The 13587-nt window shown below is 51.2% G+C and overlaps 3 protein-coding genes across 3 annotated transcripts in view; 2 read left to right on the top strand and 1 right to left on the bottom strand.

The window, feature by feature from the left end:
* LOC130587479 (nuclear pore glycoprotein p62-like) overlaps positions 1-2108 on the top strand; it is a 4658-nt gene extending 2550 nt beyond the window's left edge. The window contains 3 exon segments of the mRNA XM_057388456.1: positions 1-147; positions 668-734; positions 1887-2108. The exon segment at positions 1-147 is cut by the window's left edge and continues 10 nt beyond it. Of these exon segments, the coding sequence (XP_057244439.1) occupies positions 1-147; positions 668-734; positions 1887-1978 (306 nt within the window). The 3' untranslated portion in view covers positions 1979-2108.
* Positions 2109-3914: 1806 nt separating this feature from the next.
* Positions 3915-9956, top strand: RBM41 (RNA binding motif protein 41). Its single transcript, XM_057388455.1, is given in 7 exon segments — positions 3915-4079; positions 4082-4239; positions 4343-4535; positions 7027-7231; positions 8175-8551; positions 9045-9192; positions 9540-9956. Coding segments are annotated over 7 exon segments (1275 nt in total). The 5' UTR covers positions 3915-4043; the 3' UTR covers positions 9698-9956.
* A 254-nt stretch (positions 9957-10210) lies between these two features.
* Positions 10211-13582, bottom strand: LOC130587477 (nuclear pore glycoprotein p62-like; the record flags this gene model as incomplete). The annotated part of the gene is made up of 8 exons (XM_057388454.1): positions 10211-10422; positions 10729-10795; positions 11190-11301; positions 11994-12128; positions 12250-12299; positions 12679-12823; positions 12983-13091; positions 13504-13582. Coding segments are annotated over 8 exons (789 nt in total), but the record flags the coding sequence as incomplete, so codon positions are not given.
* Between the last annotated feature and the right edge of the window lie 5 nt (positions 13583-13587).

The following is a 13587-nucleotide window of genomic DNA, read 5'->3' as shown; positions in this document are numbered from 1 at the left end:
AAATGTCCTGATCTTGGTTCCCATGTGCTCTGCAGCTACAAACTGGCTGAAAACATCGATGCTCAGCTGAAGCGCATGGCACAAGATCTGAAGGAYATTATTGAGCACTTGAACACCTCAGGAGGCCCAGCAGACACAAGTGACCCGGTAAATGCTAGCTTCCATTTTATATTGCTGAAGAGGCAAAGGATATTGAAATAGTTCTAACTCTTCATTTGTCCCCATGTGTATACTCCACTCATACTTTTTCTGCATACTGTTTTTATATCCTCATAAATCAAGATCTGAATAACCAGCTCTTTCCGATACAAAATTGATCTTGATGCTCCTTTTGGCTTCACTGAGAAGTTTCTTTTCCAATAAAATTTCCCTTCAGTATACAGACTGAGTTTTTCCACATTAATTTTTAATTTTGCCACTTCAAGCCAAGGATGTTGAATGTTCTGGTGATTCCTTGGTCTAAATTAAAATAAGCCAAAGCACAGGCAACATAAATTATAGTTTCTTTGCTGCTAAAGAGAAGCAAAGCAGCAGGGTTGYTGCACTGACTTCCCTGGGAAAGCAGCTGCTGGCTTAGGGAAGCTGTGCAAGGAGGAACTTGTCTTTTGACTCCTCTTTGTGTTTATGTGCCAAAGACACAACTGACTTGCACTCTCTCTCTTCTCAGCTTCAGCAGATCTGTAAAATTTTGAATGCACACATGGATTCCTTGCAGTGGATTGACCAGAACTCAGGTGAGATTTGTCCTGCAGCCTTTGGGGAATGTGAATGGCAAGCAGGAGCATGTGTGAGTGTTTGTTGTGCATCCTGCATTCCAGAAGCTTCCTGAGGAATCTTCCTCCTCACCTTCAGTGCACTGTCCCTTCTGTGCTTGAATTCTCCTGATGTGCCTGAGTAGAGGCCTCTGCTGAGAAATAACTCCTGGCCAGTGCTGATGTTTTACTAACAAAGCCCTGTTTTAAGTGCATCAGTGCAAAGCAGAGTACTTGAAAACCTCATTCTCCATTCTGTCAAACTAACGTTAAATAGCTCAACTTCTAAAAGTGTGGGGTTTGCAATGGAGCAGGAAAATTATATGGGGAGGTGTGTGTGTCAAATGTTATCATCCTTCCCACTCTGATAAGAGGAAAGCCATATCCAAGTAAGATGGCGAAGCTTGCATTGATCTGTTGTGGGATAACTGGAGGAATAATGTGGGAATTTCACAGCCTCCAYACCTTGAGATCCAGTTCAGAGCAGGAGGTGCATTCAGGAGTGAACACTTGGTAGTATAGTGAATGTTTCTGGTCTGGGATTCACCTGATAGCAACCAGAAAAAAAGCAACTTTTCTCGCAGGGAGTGCCTCCTGGTGAGGGATTCTGGAATTTCGTGCCGTTTGGATTTTAACTGGTAGCAGCCACACGGGGGCACGGCAGAATAAAGCAGCCCAGCAGCTCCAGAGTGCACTGCCTGGCCACAGTGCTGTGAAATGCTCACACCTAGTGTAACTTCTTGTCTRAAAGCAGGCCTGCTGCTCCCCATGCCCACACAGAATTATTGGCTTAGGTCAGGGTTTAATTAGGTGTTTTCAGAACATTCCAAACATGCCTTTTTCAGGAAATCTGGTACAGCTCCTGTGCCATCCAGATTTTTTACATAATGTGTAAAAATAGCCATTTCCTTTAAATTTTTCTAGACAGGAGACCCCCTTTTTCCTCTGTCATTCGGTAATGAAGAAGTTGTCTTATTGGCAGTGCTTTGGATTGAGTTTTCCTCCTGCTTTGTCCACTGTCAAATCTGAGCAACTGTCAACAAGAAAATGCTTTTCTTTCTCCTTCTGCAGGCAGAACTCTCTAGGGCTGTGTTCTGGGGTGCCTGTGAGATTAATCCCTTGTTTCTCCCACAGCTGTGCTGCAGAGAAAGGTGGAAGAGGTGACAAAGGTTTGTGAGAGACGTCGCACGGAACAGGAGCGCAGCTTTCGGATCACCTTTGATTGAACATTCCCATGTTCACAGGATGAACATAAAACCTCCACAGGGAACAGAGGTGTTTGGGAGCTGAGGACTGAAATATGGACCTAGTTTTGTTTCTTTTTGTACAATAAAATATGTTGTTTGTTCCAAAGGCTATCTTTGTAGTGTTGGACTGGATTTCACCTGCTCCCATCAGAAACCGGGTGAAGTTTGTGCAGGAAGTGTGTTGTGCTCTTTGTCCTTTAGCTCTAGGCTGCAGATGGTGAGATACACAAATGCTGCTTTGGAGGGCTCTGCATGGTTTTGCATGGACTGCTTTTGGCAGCAGGGACGACCACAGGGGTGGCCTCTGTGAGAAGCTGCTGGAAGCTTCCACCCTGTCTGGCAGAGCCAGTCCCTGGTGGCTCCAAAAACTGGACAAGATGCTGCCCAAGGCTGGGCCTATTAGAAATGGTGGTAATGCCTCTGTGGTAACAGATTTGAGAAGAAAGAAAACTTGTGGCACAGTTGTAATTGTGGCCAGAGAAGAGCGGAGTGAGAAGGTGAGAGGAACAGCCCTGCAGACACCAAGGGCAGTGGAGAAGGAGGGGGAGGAGGTGCTCCAGGCACTGGAGCTGAGATTCGTCTGCAGCCCATGGTGAGGCAGCTCTGCCCCTGCAGCCCATGGAGATCCACAGGGATGCAGAGATCCACCTGCACCCCATGGAGGAACCCCATGTCAGAGCAGATGAATACCTGAGAGGAGGCTGTGAGCCCCTCCCACTAGGAGAGCGTCCCTGCTCCCAGGCTGGAGCAGCCTGTCCTTGAAGGACTGACCCTACCACAGTGACCCACGCTGCAGCACTTGGAGGGGGACTGTCGCCTGTGGGATGGACTCGGGTTGACGAAGTTCCTGGACAACTCTCCGGTGAGAGAGACCCCAGGATGCAACAGGGGAATGACTCCTGTCCCTGCGCAGCGCAAGAAGCTACGGGGGATGAACTGACCGTAACCCCCGTTCCTGCCTCCCTCCACTGCTGGGGTAGGAGGTAGAGYTGGGAAAGAGAGAGGGGTGGGGAWAGGTGTTTTTAAAGGTTTCTTTTACTTCCCATTATCCTGCTCTGAGTTAGTAATAATTTWTATCTCTAAGCTCAGCCTATTGTGMCCGTGACGGTGTTGGAAGAGCGATCTCTCCCGGTCCTTATCTCAACCCCTTACCCCCGCCTTAAATCTCTCCATGTCCAGCWGCGGAGGGGAGCGGACGAGCTGGGTTTTACTGGGTACGCGGGGCAGCCCCACCATGGCTCTGCCGGCTGCAGCAGGTCCGGACCGTACCGAGAGCGGGCTAGAGGCTTTGCCGGGTACCCGCGGCAGCCCCACCATAGCTCTGCAAGGCTCACCAGCTCTCGGACCATCCGGGCAGTCCCCGCCCTGCCCCGCTCCCCGCGGCCGCTCCTTCCGGGCGGCGCTCCCGGCTCTCCCCGCGCACCGCGGGCGCTGCCGGGGCTTGCAGTGCGGARCGGCGGCGGAGCGGCGGGGCCATGCGCCGGTGAGCGAGCGATCCGCGGGGCCTGGGGGTCCCTGACTGCCCTCACGGGCTCGGCCCCTCCGCCGGGCTCGTCCCCATGCCCAGCCCCCGTTTGCGGGGCCGTTTGCGGGGCATCCCCGCCCCCGGAGCGGTGCCGGGCCCGGGGGTGGCGGTGCGGGAGCGGGGCACGGTCCCGGCTGCCCGGTCTGGGTGCGGGATGGGTGGATTTGGGGTCTGTCTGCTCCGGAGCAGGTGACCCCGGAAAGAGAACAGCGCTGCTGAAACTCGGTTTCTCKTCAGCGTCACCGTTTCCTTCCTTTCTTGCCCGACTGATTTGAAACTGGTAGTGGTTTAGATGCTGGTGCGAGAYGATTTCGGGCAGTAAAAATGATTGCGTGGGATTTTAAAATAAACAAACAACCCCCCCCCCCCCAATACAAAAACACCCGAAGACTCCTTGGGGTGCTTAATGTTCTCAGAGTAGTCCCAAATCTGTTGACTGTTCTTTGGTCAAGTCCTTTTGGTTCCTCGTTTTTTACATCCTGTAAAAACAGCCAWAGAGGTGGAGAAACTGTAGCAAGGATGTGTTTTGAGCAGCGTTTCCCCTCGTGGTCAGTTTTTCCCTTACTGATCATGCCTGTGCTGTGCTTGCATGCCCCAGGGTGAACAGCAGCCTGTCCAGCGATGAGCTTCTCCTGGAAGACTTGGAGACAGAAGGAGAGAGGCAGCTGAAGAGCCTCCTCCACCACCAGCTCGACACCACTGTCTCCATCGAGCAGTAAGTCCTGATCTGGTGTGGCTGGAGACAGACCAGCCCTTTTCTGTCCCCCCAGTCCCTCGGTGCTGAGCTGGTTGTGCTGTTGTGTTGCTTTGGCTCACAGGTGCAAGTCAAAGCGGAGATGCTTTGCCCCTGCAGCGTTTTACAAACCTTTCGGGGAAGAGGCTGCAGGGGCTTTGACCTTGTCGCAGTTCCAGGCCCTGCAGGAGAGTGACAAAGAAATCTCCTCTCTCCGGGAGCTGGGGCTCTCCGACTCCGAGATCCTGCTCTGGAAGAACCRGGCTTCAGCGGGGAAGGTGGGCATGCTCTGCTCTCATGTGAGTGTGGTCAGCTCCTTCTAACCCTGTGGCACTCTGCTAGAGAATTCCAGTCCTTTGTAAGCTCTCGGGTAAGGAATGGCCACTCCTTGTTTGCCGTGCCTTTAGCCCAGCACAATCCTACATTTCTCCTGGCCTGTTTTCTTTGGTGGAATGGTCTGTGTTAAAAGATGTGGTGGAAGGAGGAGTGGGTCCTTTGGAGCATAGGTTGTATTCCACACGTGACTGTGTTCCGGTCTCTACCTTGATAATCTCAAGCAAATCGTTTCACCTGCTTGTATCAYTGTATGAAAGATTTAAATACCAGAAGAGAAAAAGGAGGAAACATTTCAAAGCACTTCAACATCCTCCTGTCGGTATCCTGATACATCCCTGGATCCCAGTGCTAGTTTGGGATAGCTCTTTGYAGGGCATGTTCTCCTTAGGGCCTTGCAGGTGCTCAGGGGCCCTGGGACACATGAAAAGAGTGCAGAGCTCAGACTGAGTGTGGTGCCAGTGCCTTGGCTCCTCTCTGGGTGCTGTTCCAGCAGGTTTTTCCCCTTCCCTCACCTTTACCCTTTTCTTTCCCATTCCAGAGACAAGGGCCTTGTGGGGTTGGTCTGTTTGAGGTGCACAGGAGTGTCCTACTCTTAATTTGCTAAACTAGAAGGTGCAATGCGGGACTTGGAGTGACCCTTGAGCTTCCCTCTGTCTCCTCTTCCTGTGTGCAGGAAGGAGTTGTCTGTAGTTATCAGGGGTTTGCCTCTTTTCAGCTGAASTTGCTTTGGTGTTTAAATGCAAATCCAGCCCTGGTGTGGCGTGATTAAAGCTTGGTGCTCAGAAGGGTGGTGTTAATTTAAGAATGAAAATTAATGTCAACAGTACCAGCTGTTATATTTTGTATGAAATGAATTCTGGGATGTTAAGWAGTAAAGATTAGCATGGAAATCACTACTCTGACAGAAGAAAACTGGTGACATCAGGGAGTGTCTTCTACAGGTTGTGAGAGAAGAATATTTAAAGRTAAAACCCAAGTCAGGTCGTGATGTGCAGCTTTGTACGTGGAGGCCCTGAGTGAAAGATTCCTCCWTGAGTGATGAGTAATGTCAGCTGAAACAGAGAGGACTTCTAATTGCCTGGGGAGCTCTTGGCAAAGCACCAAGTGCAGATTTCTGTTATTTTCAGCTGCTAAGTGGCAGCTTTTTTTGAAAACAAAGTACAACAAATGATTTCCGGGAATTGCTTTTCTGATTAAACAGCCTTTTGTGCCTGAGGGARGCTGTGAAATGGTGAATGGAAGCCATGCAGATGTGGGGCAGAGGTACCATGGGAAACTCTTTGTTAGGCTGTGCTCAGTGCMGGGAGAAAGCCTGGTTTCCTGCCCGAGGCAGAAGGATCTGCCACTGTAATTCTCAAACTGAATTTGAGAGCAGAAAATCCACCCACAGCCCCGTAAAAGCGTGTTCTCTGTGTTCTGATGGAGGTGGATGGGGGGGCAGAAATGCTCTTGCAGCAGCTGGGGTGTGTCTGTGTGCTTTGGCAGCACAGGGGGCCTGTGCAGTGAGGTTTGTTCATCCAGGGATGCTCTTTCCTCACAGGTGAGCTGTGAGGGCTGTGCTGCTGTAGCTCTGTGGTTTGTGGGGCTGGCTCAGTGATGCTGGTCAGGGTTTGGTCCTCGGCATAAACCTCYCCTCGGGTGCCAAGCAGCAGCTGGGGGTCCACTTTTCGGCAAGGAAGGTTCTCAGGGTTCTAGGCTGAGAGTTTGTGGAAACCTGAGCTTGGGGATGGCTGTGGGTGTGGGAAAGAATTGCCAAAGGGGGTTGTGCAGTTGCTGAAGGTGGCTGTGGAAAAWGGCTGTAGCTGTCAGAGGCAGCATGGACAGAGGGAGACAGGCCAGGGAGAGGGAAGCAGCGCACAGGTCATGAGAAAGGAGCTGTTTCTCCACTTTTCTCCAGAACTGAGCTTGATGAGTATTTGTCCTACCCTTGCATTAACAGGACCTCTTGGTGCCCGGGGGGCTGGTTCCTATTGCACCCGCTGCAGGGCTGGGACACTTGGCTTGCTCTGAGAAGGAGGCTTGAGCCATTCCTGTGCCATTCCTGTGCCATTCCTGTGCCATTCCTGTGCCATTCCTGAGCCATTCCTGTGCCATTCTGTGCCATTCCTGAGCCATTCTGTGCCTGTTTTCCAGGGCTCAGGGCTGGGGGCAGCCCCGGAGGCCACGCAGGACCGGCTCCATGCTATTCCTGAGCTATTCCTGTGCCATTCTGTGCCATTCCTGAGCCATTCTGTGCCTGTTTTCCAGGGCTCAGGGCTGGGGGCAGCCCCGGAGGCCACGCAGAAGTGGCTCCATGCCATTCCTGAGCCATTCTGTGCCTGTTTCCCAGGGCTCAGGGCTGGGGCCAGCCCCGGAGGCCACGCAGGAGCGGCTCCATGCCATTCCTGAGCCATTCCTTTGCCATTCCTGAGCCATTCCGTGCCTGTTTTCCAGGGCTCAGGGCTGGGGGCAGCCCCGGAGGCCACGCAGGAGCGGCTCCATGCCATCCAGGAGAAGCTGGAGGAGCGCCAGCGCATCCTGGCGCTGCCGCAGAGGTTTGCGGGCAGCAAGCAGCTGAGCCGGCGGGAGATGGAGATCGAGAACGCGCTTTTCCAGGGAACAGACCGACATTCCTTCCTCCGGGCGCTCTACCATGAAGGTTGGTGGGCTCAGGGCTCCTCCTGCCTTGGCTCCAGCAYGGAGAGCCAGGCTGTGTGGGAGTCCGACACATTTCTGTCTGGCCTTCTGTCCCTGAAKATGTGGTTCTGCTTTGGTGCTGTGTGGGAGGGGATATTTTCCTCTCTTACAGGAGCAGACAGAGAGTTGGTTTTCTGAAGGGTTTAATATAGAGGCTTTTAAAGTCCATTTCTGGAGAGTGTGGGTCTCCTTGATGGGTTGCATGCAGTGCAGAGCAGCTCAGGGTGTGGGTGAGGAGCTGGGATTTGCTTTGGTAGAGCCTCAGGGTCTGAGTTACACAAAGTGCCTGTGTGGGACTAGAGATTGCTCCTTTTCTGAGGTAACTGCAGGGGAGAAAGGAGCAAGGTAAGGACACGGAGCAGGTGAGAGGAGGAGTGACTTGTTAAATGTTCCTCCCTGAAGTGGAATTGGATCCAGTTCTAGGCTGGGAGATGCCGCTCTCACATTTGTCCTCATTTCCATTAAATAGAATTTAATGATGACCAAAAGAGGTCATTGAGCAATGGATCATGCCGTGGACCTTCCTTAAACCAAGGAACTGAATCTTATGTCCCTGGAAGCAAAAAGTTTCTATTCCATGCAGCAGTGCAGAAAGGCAGCATGGCCCGTCCTGGCTGTGCTTGCAGGAAGAAGGTGTGTGGAAGGAGTACAAAAGGTGCTGGCTGCAGAGAAGCTAGTGAGGGCATCTCTGAGGAGATGAGCTTTGATACAGCACTGGTGGAGCTGCTGCTCTCTGCAGGTTCCTCCTGAGCTGAGGGACCACAACTTGCTGGGGCTGCTCTTGTTTTAAACAAGCTGGGGACAGAGGCTGGGGTGAAACAGSGTTTCTCCTCTCTGTGTCTCTTCTTGGAGTCTGTTTTCCAGGTTATTGGTGATGGTTACCACRTTTCTCTGTTATGAATTAGATGACACTCAGAAGCGAGGAACAGATGAAAAGGACCCCATGGTTCACCTGGAGAGTGTTTACCAAGAGCTGCTGAGCAAGAAGGGCCCTGAAAAAGTCCAGTCTGCTACAAGCGACCCCTGCTTGTCCCGTTCCCCAGCCCCACAGGGGGCTGTGAGTGAGGAGTCTTCACTTCCAGAGCGGGAGGAGCAAACAGAACAGGCAGCAASTGCCAGTGTTTCTGCACCAAAGCCCCACCAGTCCCCTCCAGGACCTGTGGTTATCAAAGAGCCAGTAGAGTTTGTCCCAGAAGAGGAGATCCTCAGGAACCGCCTCTCAGAGGAGGAACTCCGGAAAATACCCAGGTTCTCATCCTACCATCCAGGGGAGCCCASCAAGGTAAGCTGAGATGAACCAGGGTTTGTCCTTGCTCACCAGGRTGCCCTGAAGCTGTGTCAGCAGGCAAAGGCTCCTCTTGGCTGTTGCCTTGACTGATCCTCCGGCCAAGGGGGAGAGCAGCCTCCACTCCAGGGGAAATGGGATGTTGAGTTCTGATGGGAAGTCACAAGCCTGGCAAAGTGCTGTACYTGTGAGCCCAGCCCTCCCTGGCTCTGGCAGGTCACCAGTGAAGATGCGTTCTGTGTGTGGCCTTACTCAAACTGTGCCTGTCTGGTAGCTGGACATTGCTGCATTTTACTTGGTGCAGGCAGGCAGGGTGATGCCTTGAGTTCAGAGCTGCCTTTCTGTCACCCCCTGTCCTCCTAATGTCATCATTAGAACATGGGTGTGAGGGTTGAGCTAATCCACACCCTGAGCTGTACAGACGTGGGACCAGGCTGAAAGGTGTGTTTGTATGGCAAAGGCTGGCTGACGTTGTGTGCCTCTGTTGCAGGTACTGTATTTGAAGAACCTTGCCCCCCGAGTGACRATGAAGGACCTGGTGTCCTTGTTTGCTCGGTTCCAGAAGGAGGACAGCCCGCTGATCCAGTTCCGCCTCCTGAGTGGCCGGATGCGGGACCAGGCCTTCATCACTTTCCCTGGTGAGTTGCTGCCTCGCACCTCTCAGTTCTTCCCTGACTCCCAAAGGTGTCACATCCTCCCGCGGGGCACTGGGCTGCTGCCAAGCCTGCTCTCCAAGGAGAAAGCAGAATTCACTCCCTCCTCTTCCTATCAGACTTGTCCTTTTGCTAGGTTGGAAGAGGATTTATCAGGGCAGAAGTGATGCAGTCTGTCATGTCCAATRTTTGAGTAGCATGTCAGTATGGCTGGAGGGTCCCCAGCTGCAGTAGCTGCAGAGCAGGCTGAGGGGCCATCAGCTGGGAGCACCCATGGGAGCACCGTGTCCCTGTGCTCGGGGACCGGTGCCCACTGTGCTCTCTTGTTGCAGATTCTGAGTCRGCCCAGAGCGCCCTGCAGCTGCTGAACGGGTACAAGCTGCAGGGGAAGCCCCTGGTGATCGCCTTCGGGAAAAGCAGGAAGCATTTGCCAGAGGCTGAATCTGCCATCCCCAGCTCCTCTGCTGCAGAGAACGCCCCTGCCACGTGAGGGRTGGAGAACCAGCAGCCTTGTGGATTTCAGTGAGCTGTGGGAACTCCTTGGTTCAACCGGGGACAGCGAGGGACTGTTGGGACCGCACACAGGTCCTACAATCTCAGAGTGGGGAAGGCAGAGCTGGGATTGGGTTCTTCCTTCAGAGAGATGAGCACTGCCTTCACTGTTGTGTTTGCCTGCTCAGTCTGTCGCGGCAAGGAAGAAGAGGCCAGATAAATAAATGCACTCAAGGAATATTTCCTTAGTGTGTKCTTGGTCACAATTATCCTCCACCTGTCTTTTACAGCCAAGGGTGCTGCACTCTGCTGCTGCAGGACCATGCCCACACTTCAGGGCAGGCTCCCCTAGAGAAAGACACAGCCCTGAGCCCTCCAAGGCAGCCCTTGTGTAGCTCACCAGTCTGCAGGCAGAGCTAAAGCACAAAACCTAAAGCACAGAGTCCACACTTCCTGCACAAACTTTACACAATTTCTAGTTTCTCCTGCCCAACACAACCAAGACTGCCTTTGGAACAACAACACATTTTATTGCAAGAAAAGAAACAAAACACAGGTCATATCATCTCAGACCCCAACCCCCTCTGTTTTCTGTGGAGGTTTTATGTTCATCCTGTGAACATGGGAGTGTTCAATCAAAGGTGATCCGAAAGCTGCGCTCCTGCTCCTTGCGGCGACTCTCACAAACCTTTGTCACYTCTTCCACCTTTCTCTGCAGCACAGCTGTGGGAGAAACAAGGGATTAATTTCACAGGCACCCCAGAACACAGCCCTAGAGAGTTCTGCCTGCAGAATGAGAGAAACATTCAAGTAGGGCTTTTATGGTAAAACACCACCAGTGCCATGAGTAGCTTCTCAGCAGAGGCCTCTAATCAGGCACATCAGGAGAATTCRTGCACAGAAGGGACAGTGSCACTGAAGGTGAGGAGGAAGATTCCTCAAGAAGCTTCAGGAATTCAGGATGCACAATAAACACACATGCTCCTGCTTGCCCTTCACATTCCCCAAAGGCTGCAGGACAAATCTCACCTGAGTTCTGGTCAATCCACTGCAAGGAATCCATGTGTGCATTCAAAATTTTACAGATCTGCTGAAGCTGAGTAGAGAGAGAGAGTGCAAGTCAGTTGTGTCTTTGGCACATAAACAAAAAAGAGGAGTCAAAAGACAAGGTCCTCCTTGCACAGCTTCCCTAAGCCAGCAGCTGCTTTCCCAGGGAAGTCAGTGCAACAACCCTGCTGATTTGTTTCTCTTTGGCACCAAGAAAAGTTTAGATTATATGCTGTCTGTGGCTTTGGCTTATTTTAATATAGGCCTAGGAATCACCAGAATATTCAACATTCTTGGCTTGAAGTGTCAAAAATTAATGTTGAAAAACTCAGTCTGCAATACTGAAGGGAAATTTTTACTGAAAAAAAGCTGCTGAGTAAAGCCATAAGGAGCASCAAGATCAATTTAATAAAAATTATAAAAAATAAAAAGATTGCATTTACCGGGTCACTTGTATCTGCTGGGCCTCTTGATGTGTTCAAGTGCTCAGTGATGTCCTTCAGATCTTGTGCCATGCGCTTCAGCTGAGCATCGATGTTTTCAGCCAGTTTGTAGCTGCAGAGCACATGGGAACCAAGATCAGGACATTTCAAGAGGACTTTGAAGAGCTGCTCCCAGTCACACCAGCTATGGGCAAGCAGAATGAGCTTCCACATCCTGCAGCCAAGGCTGGCAGAAAGCTGGGAACAACTGCCAGAAAGGCTCCACGACCCACAAGAAGCGACTCCTAAGCCCTGTCTCCCTTGATCTACACACGGAGACAGACAACTGAGAGTGTGGAGGACTTCCTCGAGGGCTTTGTCAGAACTGAAGGAAGCAGCGAGCCTSGATTCCTCAAGATTCCTTATCTCCTGAGCCAGACAAACACAGCCTTTAATTATCCAGCTACGATATATCACTAAAGGCTTATGAGGATGCTGGTGTCACACATAGTTCACTCTGCTCTCATCACTTTCATCACTAAGAATCATTAATTTTCAGAAATTATGCCAAAATTAGTAACCTCTTCCCAGACAGCTGATTAGACCAACATCCAAAGAGCTTTTCATGCTGATTCAAGGGCTTCTACTCAYAGTTCTAGTTTCTAATGAGTGAAATCTAAATTGCCATGCATAAAACAGGATTAAATGTCTGACAACAGCCACTCATTGTTCAATCCTGTCACACATCCCAGCTCTGTCTCCTGCTGACTGATCATCACCACAGGACACTGCTCATCCCCCATTCCCAGCAGATTGGTGCCTCACGTCCTCTCCCGTTCCTCATCCGCGTGCTGCAGGTAGATGGTCCCGCTCTGTTCCTTCACAGACTCCTCCAGAGGGGTCAGCAAGTCCTCCAGCTCTTTCTGCTGGGACAGAATGAAGTCCAGTTCCTGATCCAGTCTGAAAGGAGAAAATGCCAACTGCTTCCTACATTGTTACACATATCCCAGAGCTGTCACACAACCAGGCAGGACAATGCAGAGAAGAAACAAAATCCTCTCAAGTGCTCACACTTTCTTACCTCTTCTGATCAACCTTCACCTTCTCCACTTCTCTGTGTAACGAAGTAATCTGGAAACAGAAGACATTTCATGACACTGAAAACTCAGAAGTCAGCTCACCCAAGAAGAGAGGTGGGAGTGAGAAAGCAGCACCATGCAAGTTCTACTGGAAATAAGGGATGGTTACATAAAGATTTACAGACCAAAGATGGAATAARGGAGTTTCAGCATGGAATGATCACTCCTAAAGGAACTTGGCATCACACAGCAAAGTCACAGAACAAATTTCCAGCTCCACGGCCTAAAGGCCAGAACAGACACATTGTGAAAAGCACCCAGGTGGAGCTCACATCTGTTTCTTTTATAAGCAGAAAGTCAATTCAGTGTAACACTGAGACCTTTAAGGAACTAAGGAAAGCAGAATTATGTTCCACTGGAGGTCACCTCACCTTCTCTCCATTCTCTATCAGCATCCGGTCCCAGGCATTCACTTGTGTAGCTTGATGGAGAAAGTGCTTCTCTTGGTCTTCCAGCTCCAGGCTCCACTTGTTTATCAAACTCTCCAGCTGGGCATAGGTCATCACTGGGGGGGCACTGAGAGGGAGAGAGGGCAGGACAGGACATAGGGTCAGAAAAGAGAAGAGAGACACCACAACAGTCACCTATTTCCCCATTCTCCTCCTGATGTCAGCATCAACACTGCAGCTGCTCCTACCCCAGGCAGGAAATGGTCAGTGGTAACCAAACACTCACCTGGGTGTGCTGGTTGTGGTTATGGCAGCTGTGGAGGTCACAGCTCCAATGGCACCAGTTGTAGTCAAAGGCTTCAGATTCAAAGGAAAGCCAGAAGCAGAAGTCGTCCCTGCAAGAAGAGATTCAAGTCGAGGAAYAGAAGAGGRACACACCTGGTACCTCCCAAACTGAGAACAGGGCCAGGGTGCACTGCTAAGCACAGGRATGGAGGAGCTGCAGTAGATCCCTCTGAAGGGACCACCAGCAAATCCCACCTCTGTCAGGAGGGGAATGGAAATATCCCCAGCCCACACCCTTTAAGGATACCCTTCTCAATACCCTCATATTTTACTCTTAGACCTAATAACAACCTGCACACCCAGTTCCTCTCCTGTAGCATTGCAGCAGAWGGGACTTTATGTTCTCACAGAGTTACTGGAGAGCTTCACAAATCAGAATTGCTCTGCTGCTACTCTCACATGGCCCWTTACACCTCTGCAGAGAACTGAAATCACGCTCTCTTCAATGACTCTCATTCCTACCAGTGGCAGTGCTTGTTGTGGCAGCTGTTGTTCCAGGAACCTTTAATCCAAACCCAAGCGTCCCCAGGCTGGCTGTCCCAGTGG

This window comes from Malurus melanocephalus, unplaced genomic scaffold (assembly GCF_030028575.1).
Source record: "Malurus melanocephalus ecotype Western Australia unplaced genomic scaffold, MMel_1.1 scaffold_1953, whole genome shotgun sequence".
In the NCBI taxonomy this organism is placed as follows: Eukaryota; Metazoa; Chordata; class Aves; order Passeriformes; family Maluridae; genus Malurus; species Malurus melanocephalus.
This window is presented reverse-complemented; position numbering and strand designations above follow the sequence as displayed.